Here is a 20854-nt window from a genome sequence, read left to right as displayed (position 1 = left end):
GTTTGCAGTAATCGTTACTCCTTCCCGCTGTCAGCAGCGATCGGCGGCTCTTGCCCTCCCGTGCAGGGCTGAAACGGTTCGATTCGTTTGCTGTTGTAAATACGAGCCCCCGTCCCCATCCCCGTCCCCATCCGCTGCCTGACCGACGTGTGGCTGCGGTGAAACTACCTAGAGGTGCATTTGGGAACACTCCTGTGCCGGGTTTTCTACCTCAGATCTGCATGACCACTTCCCGAGGGACCGGGCGCGCCACACCACGTATTTAAAATGGAATAATTAAAACAAACAAAAAATTAAAGAAAATAAAATTTAAACTTTACGCAAACAGCCTTGGGTCTGACCCCTCTGCCTTCCCTTGCTCTGGAGATTGCGCTGCTGCGGCAGAGCCCCTGCCCTCCTGCCCGCAGGGGCGAGGGTTGCTGCGGGATTAAGGACTCCCCTTAAACCAGTGCCCTGCTGTGGGACTCACCGCTGTGAGGGAATTCCCTCCCATGGGGCTCGGGCAGCTCCGGGGATCCTTTGGGATTTCTTCATGCCGTGCTTGCTCACCCCAGGAGCTGGCAGGGCTCTGGAAGTGCGTACCCACAGCCTGCCCCAGGGCACAAACTCTGCCCCTGCCCTGCAACACCTTCCCTCCTGATCCAGGGGACCTGCTAGAGGCACCGGACTGGTATTTGGTGTGGGGCAGGATGGCAGGATCAGGCCTTCACCCCGTCTGGGTTGTATGGGCACTGTAGAGCTATGGAGCCCCAGTTTTATTGCTGCCATGCGGAGAACCAGGGCTCGGCTCCCCTTCCTGGCCCAGGCAGCTCCCCTGCCCAGCTCTGGCATCGGCAGTGCTTTCCCACAGGGATCCCCTCTTCGGAGCTGCCTCGGCCACATTTTGAAGGAGCAACGTCCCCTCCTCACCATCCAAACATGATGGATACCACCAGCCTCAGACACACCGACGCTCACGCAGCCCAAAGTCACCTCTGTCACCTCTCAGGCATAAATCCTTAATAATCCTTAATAATTAAAGCTGAACCCTCATCCCTTTATGCTGTGTGTTACTGAAGGGTGGTTTCCAAGCATGGGCTCAGGGCCTGATCCTGCCTTCCCAGCCTGGCCACACCGCCGTTCCCAGAAACACCAGGACAAACCCCAACACTCATCCCGCTGCTCAGGGCAAAGAAAACCAGCACGGGGAAGAGTCATACGTTATTGTAGGGTTAATCTGAGGGCTCAGCTGGGAGCATTAAATTTTCTATTTTAAACTAAGCTTCTGCTTGCAACTAAAGGTATAGAAATAATGATGCAACAGCCGTAAATCGCTGACACATCGATCAATCTGTGCATGTGCAGCCGCACACCCCAAAACCACCCCAGCTCAGCCGTGGTGAAACAGCTCGGGTTTTATAACCAATTTGTGTGTGTGTACAAATACAGACGGATGGACACACAATTGTTGGGGAATATGGCCAGCGTAATTAAAGCTTACAGAATGATCAGGCTGCGGGAACCAGCCTTCCCTCGCTTCGGAGACGCTGTGCGGCTGCCTTCCAGCCCCTGTTCTGTTTTGTGATCTCTTTGAACGAGGCTGAGATGAAAATTGACTGCCTGAGCAGAGCGATGCCCGCAGTAGTATTGTTTTGTTCAGGCTATAAAAAGTTTAGCACCGCACCGAATCCATGAGTGAAGCTAGAACAGGGCATTTCAAGAACCAAACACATTCAAGGCAAAAAAAAAAAAAAAAAAAAAAAAAAAAAAAAAAAGAAAAGAAAATGTACAGAAAATGAGCCCCAAATATCCTATTTTATGACTGTTTCACAGTCAGAGGGCTGGGTTTTTACAGAAAAGCTCCCAGGCCATCACTAACACTGTAATCCAGCGCCCCATAAATGTGCCCAGCCCCAGCTCTGGTTGCGTGTGCCAGCCCGTACCCCCGTATCTGCACGGCACCGGTCGGGGGTGCCCCTCGGCATCGGGTGCGAGAAAGAGTTAAACCTGGGACTTGCTCTGCTGCGCAAGGCAGGGGGGTCTGCACCAGTCGGTGTCCCTGGTCCCGGCACACCAGGCTCTATCTGGAACATCGTTTGCAGCCTGGGGACCCTCCCCTGCCCCACCAAAAACCTCTGGTGGTTTTTTTCTTACGGATTTCCATTTTTGCTCCTGGAAAGAGGGGCACGCTGCGCAGCCCGGGCAATGCTCAGCCTGCATCCACAGGATTGTTGCTTTTCTTACCACATGTTTCTTGTGGTGGTACCTGGTGGCTGCAAACTTCTGGGAAAGGCGTCCCCAGTGCCAGGCTCCCCCACTTATTCATCCTTTTCCAAGTGAAAACACTCTCCGTTTCCACATCTGCAGAGGGTTTCTCTGCCCAGCGAGGGGATTTTCCTGTGAGATTGGCTCCGTGTTTTGGGGGTGTGTGTGAAAAAAATAACACTAAACATTTTCTGTTCCCCGGGGCTTCACTGCTCCCCAAAATGACGCTCTGGAGGGGGTGTATTTGCAAGCAGTGAGCTCCGTCCCCACCTCGGCACCACACAGGTGGCTCCGCCGTTCCAGGGCCGGGAAGGGGTGTTGATGCTGAGCTCAGGACTGGGTGCAGCCTAGGATGGGGTCACCCCCTTCACCCCTAAAGGGAGAGGAGCTGCATCGGGGGGTGGCAGCCCTGCACAGGGGCAGCCTCTCTTCCGCAGGCAGCAAACCTGGGCGGCTGGGAGAGGCGTCCCGGCAGCCTCTGTCAGGCAGCGGCAGGGCTCCTGGTGCCGGCTGCACCAAACCTGGGTAGAAGAAGAGTGATTTGGCCACCGTCTGTGAATTTTTGGCCATCCTAGAGCCTCGCTCACCGGCCAGGGGAGGTGGCCCCGCACATACCTACGGCTCGACCCTGCCATGAACTTGATGCCGTTGGGAAGCAGCATGCTCCCGGCACGCAGGCTGGAGTCTGGAGTTGCCTGGACAGAAGTACACACGCAGGGATCGCTTGGCCCTGGGGCCACATCATACGTGCCGTGTCCCCTGCCGCTGGAATCCAGCCACGAGGGATGGCAGAGGGGACCCGGCCACTCTGCTGCCTGCCCTGCCCGGCCACTCGCCCCCCTGCCTGGCCGAGGGTACAAGCACTGGGGGCAGAGGGGCTGTTGGGCACTTCCCACCCCATGTTATGCATCCCTGGAGTTTGGTGTGCAAAGAAATTTCTTGCCTTTTTTTTTTTTTTTTTTTTTTTTTTTTTCTTGTTGTTGTTGTAGGTATTTATGGGCCTGTTTATCTGATCTCGGGGGAGCCTATTCTTATCTCAGAAGCAGCAAGGGAAGGGTTACACTGGACAGCTCGGTAGACAGTATGGAGCCAAATAAAATACCAATCTGACAGAAAAAAAAAAAAAAAGAAAAAAAAAAAGGAAAGAAACACCCAGCCCCAGCCACCCGCTCACCCAGAAGTGCGAGGGTACCTGGAACAAACCTGTAAGGCCAGGGGTGTCTGATATTTCTGCACAGCTCCACTTCCCTGCTCCCTGGGCTGGATCCTGGAAGGGACCCGGCTCCGCAGACACCCACCACCACCCTCCCTGGGGAAAAAAGTCTCGGGCAGCAGCCCCCAGATGAGCACGGTCCAGGCTGTGGGCTGGGACCCAGCTCAGCACGCGTCAGCCCCCAAAACGGGTGTTGGTTTCAGGCAGACGGCACAACCCTGGGCAAGAAATCCTGGGCACCTGGGATGTTTTAATGTCACTAAAAAAGAGGGGAAAAATAAGAAATATTTTAAATTTCAGGTCAGTTATGGCTGCTCGGCTGTGACACTGCTGTTTGCTGTTTCTGTGGGGTGAGCAGGAAAATGTCCCTGCTGGGGACGAGAGGCACAGCCGGTCCCCAGCCCCCGCAGGGACTCGCTCAAGGTCGCCCCGAAGGTCACGGCCAGGGCCAGGGCAGCTGCCTCCCGTCATGGGGCCTCTCTGGCCTGGCCCCAGCCGGTGACACAGGGCTGGGGGAGGCACGGGGCAGGGCACCCCCTGGACACCGCTCGGGGAGCAGCGGGGAGCCCCATCTCTGCTCTGGCCTCTCCGGAGCCCAGGGGTGCAGCTCGGCTGGGCCAGGGTGAGTAGGACCGGGTGGGATGGGATAGGGCTGGATGGGATGTCTCCTCCTGCCGTGCCATGCAGGGGGGCAAGGGCAGCTCCATGCCAGGGGTCCCCCCAGTTCTTGCCCCCCTCCTCACCCCGCACCCCACTCTAATTACCCACTCTTAAGGAAGTGCCTGATGGTTCTGCCCATTTAAGGTAGCCCCAGCCCCTCTCAGTAAGGGTAATTGGGCCATAATTTGTTTTCAGTGTCAAGATGGCGTCAAAGATAAGACAAAAATCTCCAGGTTTGGGGGCTAAAGAGACAGGAGAAATCCTGACCCAGGGCCGACCTCGGAGGAATGGCCACAAACCCCAGTGAGTAACATGGCAGGTGAAAGATTTACTGCCAGGGGAGCTTTTTGATCCTCTCCCAACACTCTGGAGCCTCTCAGCCCAGTTGCTGGCTCCCAAGTCAGACTGTCTCCTGAGAGTACTGCTCAGGTGGGAACGTTTTTCTGTCCAACAGAGGCCCCCTCAGCTGCAAAGTTGATGACATGCAACAGTTCTTCTTCAAATCTCCATGCTTCTGGAGTCATGTGATTCTGAGACCCATCTCAAGAGAAGATGCATTTCCAATCCTGTAGAAATTAAGTCCAAGCATGGGAAGACACTGGAGCCACAAGAAAGATGAAGGCTCCATCTTGGTTTTCTTTGTTTTATTTTATTTTGTAAACCAAATCCAAACTCTCTGGGTTTTCGCCCCTATGGCTGTCTTTGCTTGGGTCGGGTAGTGCCAAGCTCTGCCTGGGGTGTATTTCTCCATGCAGCTGCCTGTACTGGGAGAAGAGCAAGAGCACTTCACCCTGGGCCAATGTTCCCAAGACCATCCTTCAAACAGCCGCCAAACTCACTGTCCACCCCATGCCATTACCTCTCCAAAGTCAACCTTTGTTACTCCACTCTATGAAGGCCCTTTTCCCAGTGCAGGGTTTTGGGAGAAGTGGGTATTTAGTTCTCTCACAAGACTCACGTGCTTGGTGTGGGGTTAGCAAAGGTGATCGCCATGGCTTTCTGCAGAATGTCCCATCCTTGTCCTGCTCAGTGGTGGAACAATCCCATTAGCAAGCATCTTCTCTGGCAGCGACAACATTTTGCTGCCGATTTCCTGCTGATCTTCTCCCACGACATCTCAGCACAGCCCTCAGGTGAAGCTGGATGGGGTGGGGTGGCACAGCAGCTGGGTTTAAGGTCCAGGATGGAAGCTGGCTTGGAGCTGGAGCTAACTGATGAAGATCAGTGCCATACATTCAGGGCAAGGGGTAAAAACAGCCGGGCACTCTGCTCGGCAGGACTCCATGCCATCTCCATAGCTGGGGGGTGCTGGACAGGCTCTGTCTCTTCTGGTTACTCCAGATCTAAAGCACAGTAGCAAACCTGGAGCTGCTGCAGCTCCAGGAACCTGCAGATCAGAGGGGCCAAGGAGCCAGAGGGACCTGCTGGAGCGCAAGCACGAAGCGCCGGCTGGGAGGAGGATATTTACTGGCGAGAGGAGAGTGAGACAGGCAGTTACCCAAGAGGCTTGAGCCGAGGGACTGCGAGGCAAGACACGCACTTGGAGCCTCGCCGATTCCTTGCGATGGATCCCCGAGGCGGGGAAGGTCCTTGCTTACAAAGTTTCCTTTTTCCTTGCTTGTTCTTTTGTGTGAGGAATTCAGGTCCTGACCACCCTGAAAGACTTTACAGTAACCAGAGAAGTAGGGGAATTTATGGCGTCACTAGTGGCTGAAAGCTGAGGAATTGAGAGGAAAAGGGATTTTTTTTTTTTTTTCCTTAGACTTCAGCTACCTTGACAAAATTCTCATGGCCTGTAACTGACCTGCAGGAGCAGCCAGGGGGGGTGTGGGGGCCAGAACAGGCTGGTTTAATTGCCTCAGCCAGGAGCTCCTTCCCAAACTAAGGACTTACGAGTCTGAGCTAGTGCACAAAGCTTGCGTCAATCTCAAAATTCCCTCCTCTGCTCACCTTCACTGTTCAGCTTTCACTGCTTTGGCCCTGTGTCTGATGGAGAGTAGAAGGGCAGACTTTGCACTGAAGCTCATCAACTGGACTCAAACTCGAGCCTGGGCTGCTGTGTTCAACTGCTCACCCTACAAACTTCCAGGATCTAAGCTAGCTGCTTAGGGCTAAACCCACGCAATTCCACACCCAGCACTTGTAAACTCCTATTTCTAGGAACGTGGCATAAAGAGGTGGGAAGGCCCTTGTGGAGATACCTTTGTTGGCCTGATGTGGGGAGTGCGTGAAGGACTTGGAGCAGATGAGCAGAGGGGAAGAGTGGGGAAAATGGAATCAGGAAAAGAAGAGAAGGGAGGCGGACAAGGAATAGCCTGGTGAGGGACAGCAGCTCACCGGCACTACAGTTTGTGCTAGTCTAATAAGAAAAGCCCTGTCTGTACCCAGTGCTGTCACTGCGTCAGGGAAGAGCCTTCAACCTGCTTTCTGTCCCCAGGAAAATAGAGACACAGAGGGCTGCAGTGAGTCGAGGCCAGCATCAGTACACCAAGGGTTCCGCTTTTTACATGAGGGTGAGGGTTTATGGCCAGTAGACCAGTGGAAATTCCAGGAAAAAAATTAAACCACCTGGTTCTGTTGGGAAGGTGGGTCTGGAACAATGAGAACATCAACCTGAGGGGTACAGGGATCCTTCCAGGGCAGATTGGGAACAGATGAACAGTCCTGTTTTGGGACACCTGCAGGGATCCTGGTTGCCCTCTGTGGCCAGGCAGAGCTGGGAAGGCGCTGGGCTATTTCCCACACATGTCCATGAAGAGGGGCTGGATCTGGTGCCTGCCTTTCCCACCCCAGCCCAACGGAGGGCCTGCGATTTGGACGGCAAGCCACCAAACAGGAGATCAGATTGCTCAGGGCTGCCTGCCAGGCCACGGCTGCTGGCCTGCCGTCTGCTCCACAGGCGCGGGAGCTGGCGAAAACCCAGACACCAAACGGAGCTCCGAATGAGCTGGCTCCAGGATCACTGGATACAACCTGCCACCTTCCCTTTTCTAAAGATGGAATTGCCCACACAGGCATCAAGAACAAAGAGAGTCACAGGCAACACTCACACACCTTTTGGATTCAGAGCCTCTCTGCTTTGCAACCACAACCTGGGTTAGTGAGCTTGCTAATGAGGTGCCCATCATTGTGCTCTCTGGTCCCCAGCAGTCTATACACGTGGTGGGAGAGGCAGCAGAGCCATCTCAGCTACCCGACACTTCCCTCTTCCCATCTCAAAGTCTTTGCTCTTCCCCACAGGCCCCATGGTGCTCCCTGATGAGGATGCTGCAGGGATCATGGAGTATTTCCTGGAAGACGTAAAAGGAACGGATCTTGGAGAAAGTTCCAAGTAAAAAGTAAAAACAAGGAAGTAAAAGCACATTAGGGGGCTTTGAGGTACTTCGGGAAGAAGCCAAGGCTGCCTGCAAGGATAAGAGATATGAAATCGGCTCCAGCTTCTGGCAAAGTGAGATTGAGTGCTGGCAGAGCTGTGCTGTCATCCCTTACTGGATATAGGGGAAATAAAAAAAAAAAAAAAAAAGTCAAAAAGGAAAGCAAACCCTAAGGCTCTTCCCTGCACACTCAGCTTGCTCAACCACATCTCTAAAACATAAAACCATTAAATCCACATTCACATTTTTCCCCGGTCCTGTGTGCTGCCCTTTTGCTGGGGAGCAGAGAAGCGAAGCCTGGTTTCCATCAACGCTGCGAGGAGGCCCTAGGACGGCTCACGCAGAGAATCGGACGTGTTCAATTTCAATGTCCAACCAGGGGGGGAAAAAAAAAACCCCAAACAAACCGTTTTTATGATCTCCACATCCCACTACAGCATAATCCTGCTTCCGGTATCTGACACGTACGGCCAGCTCCTGCCGAGGAGGCATCGCTGGGACGGGGAACGGCCCCGGTCCCCCGGCAGCTGCCCTGGGCTCAGAGGTGCAGCTGCAGAGCACCCACCACCCGGGTTCCTGAGCTAACACTGCCCTCGCACGGCAGCAGGGAGCGCAGAGAAGGACATGCAGACTTAGGCCCATCAGATCAGCCGCCTGGTTGTTTAGTTTCTCAGTGTGAACACATTAAAAAGACTGAACTGATGTATCCTTGGTTTTGAGCTTGAAATCTTCTGTGGGTTTCCTGGCAGGGAGCAAATGAGATTAAGCAGCATTTATTCATTAGCCTATACAAATAACAAATTAACTGGCAGAACTTATTTGTATCACTGGAGTTCCCATTAGACCCTCTCATGCTAAAGACACTAAAGACAACAGGTTGCTGCTTCCACCTGTCCTCCCTGGGCAGGACACGCTCTCACTGTGCTGGCAGAAGAGCCCACACTCACCAATTTGGGAATGTCAATGACACTGGTTTTCCCCTTCCACTGGAGTACGCTGCCCTTGTCCTCACCTGAAGACTTTTCCCTGAAACATCCTAAAAAAGCTTGACAACACACGGATGACGCCCTGTGAAGCGATTCACCCCTGCTCCTTCTTTCATGGTGCCCACCTGCATCAGCACTGAGAGCTCCCCGAGACAAGCTCTCCGTGCTATGCTCTTGCAGCACAGCAGCATGTTGCCTCACATGAAAAGATCCCGGTTCAGGGCGAAGGCCTCCAGACACGTCCACAAAAATGCAGGGACTGAAGATGTCAGGATCTGCTTCTGATGTACTGGCTTGGTTGCTCCCAGCTCTCCAATACATCAAGGTCAGGCTTCAGCTGAGAGAATATTAGACATAACTATCACTGATCATTTCTCACAGCAAAGTCCCCACTCCCTTGATACTGAAAGTTAATACTCTGGGATGTAGGACAGGGGGACCAGGTGTCTCCTGCATGCATCACCGCCAGCAGAACTGGGCACATTCTGCACGGCTGGAGGTCACCCTAAGAGCAGCAGCACAAGCTGCCACCCTCCTCCCAGAGGGCATTTTACTCCTTGCCATGAATTGAACACTGAGGAGGAGACAGGTCAGTTGGTTGTAGGACAGCACCAAGGAATGAGGACAGAGATGATGTGGGATTGTTTTGGGGAGAATTATCTGTACAAATCTTTACTGCACATGAACAGTGTAATTTAATTTGACTAATAAATTCAGGTCATGTATTCTGAGTGTAAATCCCTCAACATCCTATCATCCTCCTTTGTGAGAGCCCAAGTGTCTAAAAAGGTACACTGCAACCTCTTCCCTGGCTAAAAATCAGGGCTAAAGCATGCCTCAGACAGTGCCAGCAGAGCCTTACGAGGTGCCATGACAGGGTTCAGGAGAACAAGTATTCAAGCCGCAGTTTCTTGCATCACTCGCTTCCTCACTGCAGCAAAAAAAAGTGAGTCTGATGGTCAGGAGGAAGAGCAATATGGGAAAAAGAAATCAAAGCACTACACGGAAAAGGATCTTGCAGCATAACTGATCGAACGCTGGGATGCTACATGTCAGCATTGCTCTGGAGTAGCACCCACCTCATCAGCTGGGCACGCAGCTTTGACTCTGGACAACAGGAGCTGGAAGTCACGCACAAAATGTCACCAAGGGTGTACTTGAGAAGGAAGCAGAAGCAGAGGGTTGAACCAGACATAAAGATTCGTTAGGAAACATGAATTGAATGAGACGCTGCACTTCATTGACTGTTCATGATATGGGGGGGGAATCCCCATCCGTGAAAAGCCCAACGCTCCCCAAAATGCAAGGTCACGTGGTTCTCCAACAACCTCCATCGTGCAAGTCGTCTTTTCGCTGCATCATTCAAAAGGCTCTGTGATCTGCATCTGTGCAACCCATACAGGTTTGTCACAAAATATCCCCTCACCTGAGTTTTCTACTTCAGGCTTGACATATCCTAGTCGGCAGCGCCATCCTCCCCTCTATGTCTGCAGTATTTTCAGCCCTGGGGAGGTGGGTGGGAAATGACAGTGAATCAGAGAAGCCTGGCACAAAACATCCACGGAAAGCAGAACTCTATTGGCTCTGAAGCCAGAAGTGCTAAGGGCAGAAAGGCAAACAGAAAGGAATGTAGGCCTTGTTGCTAGATAGATCATTTATTAAAGTGAAATTCAGCATTTTATCTTTGTCAGACAGTACAGAGTTAAAGTTTCATACACAGTGGAAGCAGGACATTTCCTACATCTCAGAGAAATGAGTTCTACAGTTTTTGCTATAAGTTACTAAGTTGCTTTAACAATACACAGCTATATTACACAGTTAAAAATACAAGGTGTCCAAAACATTTGGCATAAGATCAGCACAACACATGGAGGCCAGAAACAGAAGAGGGAACACAGTTTTTTCTCTCCCAGTAAGCCTGCTAAAAGACTCCAAGCCATTCTGCAAGTTACCTGCTATTCACCTCCCCTGCACTCCAGCTGCGGAGCAGAGCCGCAGCTAGGCCAGGAGTAAAACCAGCCCGGTCAGGGCTCAGCTGAGGAAGAGGCTCCTGGAGCCTGCTGATGTACAGGATAGCCTGCAGAGTTGCTTGCAAGGGAAGTCCAGGTTTAAGGCAGGAGGCCCCCCCTCCCTCCCCACACTTTCTTCAACCATTTATTTCATTCCAAACAGATGTGTTCACAGGCGAGTCAAAAACGCGAGACCAGGGATAGCTGTGAAAAGTGCAAGGAGTATCTTATGTCGTAACAGTTCATCTGCACTTTGAAAGTGGAAAACCAAAACTCTCTAACTTGATAAGCTAGAGAGAGCTAAAGGGCATCAGTGACAAGGGGAGTGAGGCATCAGTAACATTCCTTCACCTCTGGGACTCTTCAGTCGATACTCTGGGCAGTACAAGCGTTCCCTTTGTACGGGACGCTACCTTGTACTACCCACTCTTCTAAACTGTAGAGGCAAAGTGACTCTAGTGCTCTAGGGAAGTGTAACGATCTGCAAACTTAAATAAACAGTCCCCCAGCAGACCATTTCTCTCCCCTCCAACTGCAGTTACTGCTGAAGATCTCCCATTGGTATTTACATTTGGCTCAACCAAGAGATGTAAAGTGCACAGCTCCTCCCTTCTCCCCCTCTCGTAAAACATCCATTACAAGAGCTAACACAGAACAAATCTTCCTCCATGTTGCTAACTGTGGAAGGGTTTTGTTCCTTCTCTCCATGGGCCATGTCATGTTTCATCTTCTCTTGTCCCATCATGACCCGCTTGAAATCTGACTCTTACTGTGGATTATTTCGGCTCTTGTTTTCAAAGCCTCTCCGAATCCAGCTTGCACTTAAGACTAGTTTTATACACCAGACTTGATATGTTTTGGTCAAGTCTTGCACACCAGGGTATTGAGTGGTTTACAGCCACATTTCTAAGGAAAACGGGGACATTAGAGTACTGGGACAAGTGGTACAAACCTGCCTGCTCTGCTTTTCTCAGGCTGAGCATCTAAAGTGCCTGGCAAAAGCAATGTTAGCTTTTAACGCAACTGTTTACTTCACGTTGATATACAATATTCTTTGAAATGCAGAAATATTAAAAAACTGCATTCTAACACAGTCTCCTTGGATGTATTTGCACTTTTCAGCCATCAGATTGCCACCGACTGAAGTCTTCGCATGCTTCCAACTCCCTTGAGTTGAGCTCAAGCCGATAACTACCAGCAATGATTTCTTCTTCTTCCCTTAAAGTGAGCAGAGGGTTGGCATACAGGATGAAATTAACCTCAAAAGAGATGTTTCTGTATTACTTGGATTTCATACTAATGGCTTTGGATCTATTCAGAAGTCTAACGAAGTTAATGCAACTCTTCAATGAGAATTGAATTAGGCTATGTAACTGAATTAGGCTATATAATGGCTGGAGGGCTTCAAAGATGATTCCTCTACCCCGGGTGAATGTCACCTATGCAGGCTTGTAAGAAATAAGCTTCCACTATTATAAATGGAAGATGACATCTGGTCATCCTCCATGCCCCCAAGGCTTGTGCTCCATGGTTCAAAGCTAGACAGAATTTAAGGCCCATCTGTGAAAAGCAAAATGTAAAAGGAAAAAAAAAAAAAAATCTTATCATACCAGCCAAAGCAATTTGGGTCTTCCACCTTTCCAACAAGTCCCATCTAAAAGTGCTGAGAAAACGTCCCACCTCATGGCTTCACAAGTGTGAGGTTCAAACACATTTACTTTGAAGTTTAAAACAAAAAGTTGGAAAGTCTCTTTTAATTGGCATGCAGCATAAGGAATCAAATACACAGAATGGTATTATACAGAACGACAATTGCATTGTTGCGTTTTCTGGATATTAGACACTAAATGCTTTTCAAGAATCACAGGCACCCTGAACATGGATATTGCTACTGAATTGACGTGTGATTTCAGTTTATAGCATGGGAGCCATAAAGTGGCTCACCCTTCCAACCAGACATCGGAGTTCTTTCGCTTGAGGCGTTTTGCTCTAGCTAAGTTGAGAACAAGGTAATAAGGCATTTGCAAGGGTTTATAAGGCCATGGGGTCTGACAGCCAAAGATTCTTCTGTTTCTTTGGTGTCTTGCCTCCAAGCTTTTCACCTTATAAACAACTGCTAATGGCTGGTAAACATCTCTTCATCATCACACTTCACTAAGAATTTTTTCAAAAAAGTATAATTGCTTTAAGAGTGACACCAACAAGGATCACATTTCACATCAATTGACTATTTTCAGAAAAAAAAAAAAAAAAAAAGTTTCCTGGATACCACCTCTGCACAAAAGCATTCCAGTGAATACACCTGAACAGATGGAACCTGCCACCATATTTCCTTGAAAAGAATCATTTTGCTGCTGGCTGCTAAAACACCCCAACAGATTTATTTACTCTTAGAAATAAAACAAAACAAAATACAACAACAAAAAAGTAAATCCCAAACAAACTACATTTTTACAGTTTTGGTCTAGAAGTTACAATGAGGCATAATGCTCTCAACTCAGAAATTAATTTTCCCTTGGTAATATCCTCTGATTACACGAGCACTCTGAAGATCAACATGCAGTCAGAGAACGTACCCTTTTAGATATCTGTCCTGAATGAGAGAAGCCAGATCATGTTGACTGATATGGGAATTATTCCACCCTTTCAATAAGGAAAGGACCAGCATAATTAGGAAATTTTTAAACATTCATGAAATACCGACGCAAGACATTCTCTCCTCATTCCTTGAACCTCTCTCTTGTCTGATGTTCTTAAAATCCATACTGAATCAAACAAGGAAATGCTGAAACAATCACACTCCCCAAAATGTCACAAATGGGACGTGTACCATAACAGAGTATTTCTGCCTATGACACAGGACTTAGACATGTTTAAGTTTGTTGAACGTGTTTTTTGGAGTAGTAGCAAACACTTCAGAGCTGATGTGAACAGCTTGCTTTAATTTGTGACTTGATTTTTAAAGAGACCCTGGGAGAGCTTCAAAAAGAGCTTCACTATGTGAATCCTTCATGCCTTACGAAACATGATGCAGTACTAAGCTGGGATCATGACCTGTGTATTTAGCTCTTCAACAAAGCTTCATCCAGTTCTGGAATATTAAAACCTGCCACTGATGAAATGCTAGCCAAAGTTTTCTACTGTTCAGTTCGTTGCTTAAGGCTTGTTGAGAATATACTCTCTACGTGGAGTCTTGGCATCTTGTAACAGAATGGAGACATTGGTTAGGACAGCAGAGAAACAGAGCGGTGCTTTAAATCACGAGATCCCCTTGAATAGAATTTGAGGTCACTGGAGAACAGTCAGTCACGACCAACACTTCTATAAGCTTCTTTTGCCAAAATAACCACTGTGTTATTTGTAAGGACACCTTGGCTTTAAATAACAAAACGAGAGCGATCTCCTCCTACAGTGCCCCGTTGAAGAGCACCAGCATACCACCCTCCACTCACACAGCTCTTACAAAAGCACACGGGATGCTCACAAAAGGCAAGTGCTTCGGTACTTTTTGCCTGTTGCAAAGACAGATGAAATGCATCATGCTCCAGTCAGTTCACTACCCCGGTTACAGTGCTACACCCATTAGCATAGGTCTGCTTTACACTAAACAGAGACAGCCAAGCCCACTAACCCACACAGCAGTTTTGTGACACCCACCAAAGACTAGCTTCAGTATACGATTTCCATCAAATGTGATCTGACACAGAGATTAGGGGACAGATGTCTTAAGCCACTGTTTCACGTACTGAGCCTTGAATACAAGGGAAATACGCATAAGTGAATTAAACAAGCATTTCTACTGACATGATCAAACCCAGCAAATAAGCTGGATTTGCCTTGCTACCACATTCTGAGGAAGTGCAGAAGTTTTTAAATGCTTACAGACAATTAATTAGTGAGTTCTTAAATAAAAGAAATTAGAAAAAGAGATTGCAGAGAGTTGTTTGGCATCCATGTCAGAAGGGAGTGGGAGGAAAAATGGTAAAAATAAAAAAAAAAAAAAATCAATTTCAGACAAGTCAAGTAGTGTTCACTGAAGTAGATTTGGTGAGCTGGAGCATTTGTAGAAGTTTGGGACTTGAAGCACTGACTCAAGGCAAGACAGAGCATGTGTAGGTGGGGAGCAAGCTTCAGACAAACTTCTGACCCATGCACCTCGATAATGAATTTTATCTCTGCTGCTATTCCAGTCCTGCGCCAAGACAAACTGCATGGTGGTTTGTGATGCAGTCTGAATTCAGTGAAAAAATTCCATCTGTGATCTGAACTGCACCAAGATGCAGATTTCCAGAAATGGTTTAAAACACCGAGTTGACAAACTCCACAGTCCTACAGGTTTACTTGGTTTCCCCATTATCCTCATTTCTTTATTCCAATGTGACTTTGAAATGAGGGGAAGAAGTCTTCAGAAACATGCTGGGCACATGTTTTCAAATACTCCCGGTAAAAGTGTCTATATTTTTTTCTGTCATCCAGACTTACTGCATTTTAAAAAAAATTTACAATATACTTCAATAGTTTTTATATACCTAAAATGCACAATACCATCTGTTCCTTCAAGGTCTCTCTTATTCCAAGTCTTGTTAATCTTCATTCTAGTTGCTTGCTACCTTCCGATTTCTGGTCCAGCCTGCTCTTGTTGTTCTTCACCATATAGATGAAATACGCAAGTGTCTCTTTCTCATTCACAGGAATATTCCTGAAGTGACGACTGACAGTCTAGAAGGACAACATGTAAAGAGACAGAAATTCTGAAATTAAAAAGTACAATAATCAGAACATGGTTTCTCTTCACTTTCCAAAAATGATTTCATGGCCAGTGAGTGTAACATACTTTTAGTCAAACATGCACCAATTCAAACTGTCAGTCCTCGTTTACCTCTCTCTCTTTACAGCTGGAATGTGCATATGAACATAGCATAGTCTTGCTACGTCAGCAGTATTTGTAGCCAACCTACAAGCGGAATTTGGAAGCCAGAATGTCCTCCTGCCAAAGCAGCACAGTCTTCTAAGCGACATTTCATGCTGAGATCACTTGGAAAGCAAGTTTTCCCTGCATCTCAGTATTTTAAAGGAGAGTGTCAGAAATACTGAAACACTTTGCTGTGTGAACCAGATGCAGCAAAATTTTAAGAGTCCAGAGGAAAACACACTGGGTAAGTTTTCACTGAAAGGAACACCAGGAGATTTGCAATGGGACAGTTAGGATTTGCTTAGGGCTACTCCTCTCCGACACTAGCATAAGTCCTGAACCATTAGCTGCTTTTTCCTCAGAAATTGAACGTAGAAAACATGTTGGAGCTGGATGAGATCTGCTTCTCATATGGAAGCAGCTCTTTTTTGGTACCCAACACAGCTCCAGAACTGGATTTTGATGCAGGTTGAGCATAAGTCACTCCAAGAAGATTTATGGAAGTTTGAGTTTTCCTTACGGTGGGGCAGCAGCAGGAGTCTAAGAGCCTCAGGCAGCAGTGATTCAAGCATGGGAGCTGGACGAGGATCCAGCGTAGGGTCAAAGCTGCTCAGACTTCACAGGAAATCTGGGAAGTGTGTGACAACTTTAAGTTAGGCTCCCTTTATTTTCCGCTTGCATAGTAGTTTTATTTTTTTTTCCTCTTTGGGCACATTCATGGTAAATTGTCTAAGTAAGTAGTCCTTGATGGCAGGAGGTAGCTGAGAGACTATGAACTGGTTAGTTAGAACATGAGAAATTGGAACCGCTAATGAGGACGTAGACCCACCCTGTTTCATTCAACTCACTCCTACATGCACTCACTACATATTCTCTATATTCTGTATCTTCATTCTCCAGTTGACTTTGAAAGAGAGCAAGACAGTGTATTGCTGTCTTTTTTGGTCTGTCAGTTTTTGTTCTTTAAAGCAAAAGCAAAACAGACAGTTTTGGGCAGACAGCTGTAAAAGCCTCCACTTACAAAATCAACTTCATTACCATTCAGTAACTGCTACAGTTTTTTCAAGTTTAGAGAAGACTTTTCCGACCGAACGCCTTCAGATCAAGTCAGGAAAGCGAGCAGAGCAGATGCACACCAAGCACAACTAGCCCAAACAACAGAGAGATACAGAGAGTTCCTTCTTGACAAGTACCCCATATGGTAAGAAAGCAGCAGCAGAGGCCCCTAAGGAAAGAGTCTTTTAATGACTTAATACAGAATCATAAGACATCAGGACAAGGGAGGGAAATAAGGAATCTGAAGTCATGGTCAGTGATTCTGCTGTTAATAATAAGCGATTCCAATCACTTCAAGTGCCTGTGAGGAGAGAAAAACTAACAGGGGCACTGAAGGTTACTAATAGTGTGTAAGTCTGAGCTTCAGTCAGTGAGCTGTCTTCAGCTAACACCCAGGCCACTGGAAACTAGGTTTTGTTTCTGCTCCCTAAAGGAACAGATTGTGACTACGAACAAGGAGGGAAAGGAAGCAGAGAAAAGCAAGTTACTAAAACATGCTTTCAAGAGTCAGCTTCCACGTTATCCATGATGTCTCAGGTGAAAGAAAGCATGCAGCTTTCTGTTGGCATCATCCTCCCAAACCTTGCACAGAGCACACGGTACATAGTACCAAGAGAGTTACTACAGGTAATAACATCCACAAAATATGCACTTGAAAAGAGGAGATAAAGTTTTTAAAAAACAGAGAGACTACTACACTACCTCTATCATCACTTACTTCTGCTAGCTGGGCCTTGTTGAGTCCAGGCCTAGTCTGCAACTTATAATGTCTCTTGTAACGCCGCAGGGTGTTCACTTGGAGCTGGAACAAGTCAACCTGGAAGTGATGCAGAGAAGAGATGAGCACAACCTATGGATTCTATTAGACAAAAACGTAGAGTTATCTAAAAATAACTATTTCTTCCTCAACAGGATGTCTCTTTGCCTGCATTCAGAACCACATCGGCTTGCCTCACTGACAATTCTAAGTATATTCAGTATTTGTTAATGCTAAAGGACCAAAATAGCCTCAGGGAAATGTAAAATTTTGTTCTGGTTCACATGCTGTCAACAGAATTGCTGGCCAATTTCTGCTCTCAATTACACCTCTGCAACCTTCAAGCAAAGGGGAACCTTTTGTTCCCACAAGGTTTAAAAAGCTCACACATGAACTATCAATTTAGCAGGCACTGAACAAATGGCTTGTGACATAAAACACAGTACAGAGACAGAGAAGAAATGAAATTCAAATACTTCAATGGGAAGTGCACAGTTTAAAAGCAAGGAGGGGGGGTTACAGGAAGGAAGATGAAGATCATGTGGGGAATGCCATGCTTCAAAGACAAAAGGAATCTGATGAAAACCAAGAGGAAAATGACATTAAAACTGACACACTGCAGAGTTCCCTATTCAGTTAGGTGACGTGCAACCCCCAGTTTTTAACCACCAAATACCCTGCATGTTTTACAGCTCTAACATGCAGCTGGGTGTTCACCAATCATCCTGGCAACTAACGTAAAGGCTGTATAGGAAAGTTTTGATGGAGAACATTGTAAAAAGCAAACACAAACAGCTACAACAAAACGACAGGTATCCTTACAAAAACAAACCAAAAAACTGCCACTTTTTCAACACCTCCCCACAAGAGGTGTGTGGACACAACTTTGCAGTCAAGACACATCTTTGCTAGCAAAACGAATCCTGGTGGCTTTTTTTTAACGAAATGAAATGCTTTTTGCCAACACGGGTGGCATTTCCAGCAGAGGGCTCTGCTGACACGGCCAGAACTCGGCTCCTCCACGAACATCACCTCTGCACGACTTTTTGCAGTGTCAGTAGTACCAGAAACATCACCAAAGCAAATACAGCACACAATGGCACAGAGAGGAGATTATTCTAGAGTTCTGTAACAAAAAAAAAGGCCACAGGCCTATTTCCCAAACATAAAAAGATGTTACGAATTATTTTAAGGTAGTTTTAAATAGTGCAAAAATGCTATATCTGGCAAAGGTCTGGAGAAGCTTAATATCCCTGGATATCACATACCCAAAGATAGAGAGACTGACCTATTGGATTCTCTAGTGTATTTGCAAAAAAATGCACCCTAGGTAATGAAGAACCATATCGGGGCCTCAGTCACCACTGAAAATAACTTATTTTTACCTTTAAAAAGGAATTAGTATCAAACACTGTTTTAACAGCTCTCTGTTTGGAAACAGTATGTGCATGAAACTGTGCAGTTACCTTATCATACCTTTTTTTATAGAAAACTTTACACAGGCAAAGAACTATACAGGGATGAAGAAAAAAATTAGGACATTACATATAAGAAAAAAGTCTTCCTGAAAGATGAGAGTAACTCCACAACAGTTTTGGTGGAGGTGCAATTTAAAATTTAAATATTTCCCAATACATGAAAACATCCAAGTCAAAATTCAGCATGCTCAAAACTGGTAAAGCATCCGACATCCACTCGGCACCAGCTAACCTCTGGGACATCCGTTTCATGCTCAGGAGAGTCACCTCCATCGTCGCTTGTCTTCCTCTTTCTTTTGTTTCGGACACTTTGAATGAAGTTCTTGTGAAAATCACAAATATACAGATGTCTCACCTAAGAATCAGAAGTGGTGAAAAAACAGTCAAAACAGGTACTGTAAAACCAGCATTCAACAGCAGCCACTTAAGCACCAGTAGTAAGAGTGCATCCCTCATGACTGGCATGACTGACTGCCTCGAGACATTAAGGAATTTCTAATCTTAAACCCCAGGCCTGATATCGTACTCTTTAGTTAGAGATAATTTACATTACAAAGACTACAGGCAAGGAAAATGAAGGACTCAAGAGCTCCTGAACCTCTGCAGATAATATATTTCTTTTTTTATGGTTGCAATCAAACGTCAGGAAAAAAAAAAAAAGTAATCGTTTGGAGGAAGTGCATTTGCTTCAGAAATTACTACCAGGTAACTAACGAGAAAAATATTATCTTGCTTCCCTCTTGTGAGCTTTCTAGTTTCAATAGTATAGAAGATTATTAATGCAAGCGTTTCAAAATCTAGACAAAATAAAAGTTGGCTAATTACCTCAATTAAAACAAGCAAACCAAAAGCAAAAATGTCTCTTTCCTATAGCTTATCCTGTCATGGAACTCCCTTTTTAACAAGCATCTCGCTAGAGTAGGCATATATACAACAAAGGAGCACAAATGATTTAAAATTATTTGGTATCTGTAAGGCAAAAATATCTTCAGATGGTACAGGCACCTGACATTGAAAATCACTTTATGCAGCCTGCTTCATCCCTTCCCTTCATTTTGAGTTTGTTAGTCTGATTTCCTCTTTTTATTTCTAAAGCCTTACATCTGTCAACAAAGAATCATTTCTAAACTGAAAGAAGCAACTATACCACTAGACTAATCTGCTGAGGACTACAACGAGAAAAAATACTTGTTTTTCTAGGTATAAGATTATATTTCAAATTGAGTCACTCTCTTCCCATGACATGATGTATTTTGGCTGTGCAAAAGGGACCTAACCAACCGGGGAAGCTGCCAAACAGACTGACTCAAAACTTCACCTTGTTTTTAATGGTTTTAATCTTTAAAGATCAGGTAAGAAAAGCACACAGAGCAGAATTCCGTTAACCGAATCACTTCTGAGAAATGTCTTCTGCAATCTTGATGGGCTGCTCTGCTCTACCTATTTCTCTACTCGGCAAACGAGCTGTTTCTATCTTGAGCTGACAGCTGTCACTTAACGTCATTAAGCGGTCAGCAGGCAATTCAGTGCCGACCAGCGAACAAGTGTCCGAGTGTCCTGGTTAAGAGGCAGCAACACCTCGCCTTTCGAGTTAAATCCAAGAGTTCATTTTTAATAATCTGCTTCACTAGAAGACAAATTCTTAGCAATTACAAAAGTAACGTCAGCGGCGCCGAACTGAAATTGAAACCCCTATCGCTGGTTTCGCCCCGCAGCATCAGCGGTTTTCAATACGAAACTGAAATTAAAACAGCACCATCGCCCCCGAAGCTCGCTCCTTTGCTCCCCCTGAACGTCATCCGCTCCCCACCGCGTGAGAGCCTTCCTCCCAAACACGGTTTTTCGTGCTGCTTCATTAAGCCTCACAAGACAACCAGTGCCATGAGGAAAAGCCGTATCTTCACCCGGGCACGTTACCCAAACGTAGTAGCGCTGAATTCGGGAAAACGCGGTCCAGAGGAACCGGGTCCGCACCGCGAACCCTCGCACCCCCTCTCCCCACAGCTTGTGGGGGTGAAGCGAACCCCCCAGGGCTATGGGAAAGCTCAACTTGCCGGGCGGAAAAGCAACTTTCCGCCGGCGCTCAGGGGGGTCCCCCCTTGAGGGGGCCCCTACAAGAGTGGGGGGCCCCCGCGGGGGCGCCGGGTGGCGGGGTCCCCCCCCCC

General features: G+C 47.2%; 1 protein-coding gene across 1 annotated transcript in view; it reads right to left on the bottom strand.

Moving 5' to 3' along the window:
• Positions 1-10116: 10116 nt before the first annotated feature.
• Positions 10117-20854, bottom strand: part of SAP30L (SAP30 like) — a 12462-nt gene continuing 1724 nt past the window's right edge. Inside the window, exons 2-4 of the mRNA XM_026858506.1 lie at positions 18922-19044; positions 17173-17271; positions 10117-15205 (exon numbers count right to left, since the gene is read on the bottom strand). Coding sequence (XP_026714307.1) covers positions 15077-15205; positions 17173-17271; positions 18922-19044 — 351 coding nt within the window. The 3' untranslated portion in view covers positions 10117-15076. The remainder of the gene's footprint in view (positions 15206-17172; positions 17272-18921; positions 19045-20854) is intronic.

The sequence above is a fragment of the Athene cunicularia genome, assembly GCF_003259725.1.
Source record: "Athene cunicularia isolate RWA chromosome 13 unlocalized genomic scaffold, athCun1 chr13_part1, whole genome shotgun sequence".
Lineage (NCBI taxonomy): Eukaryota > Metazoa > Chordata > Aves > Strigiformes > Strigidae > Athene > Athene cunicularia.
The sequence above is the reverse complement of the archived record's forward strand: the minus strand, read 5'-3'. Positions and strand labels throughout refer to the sequence as shown.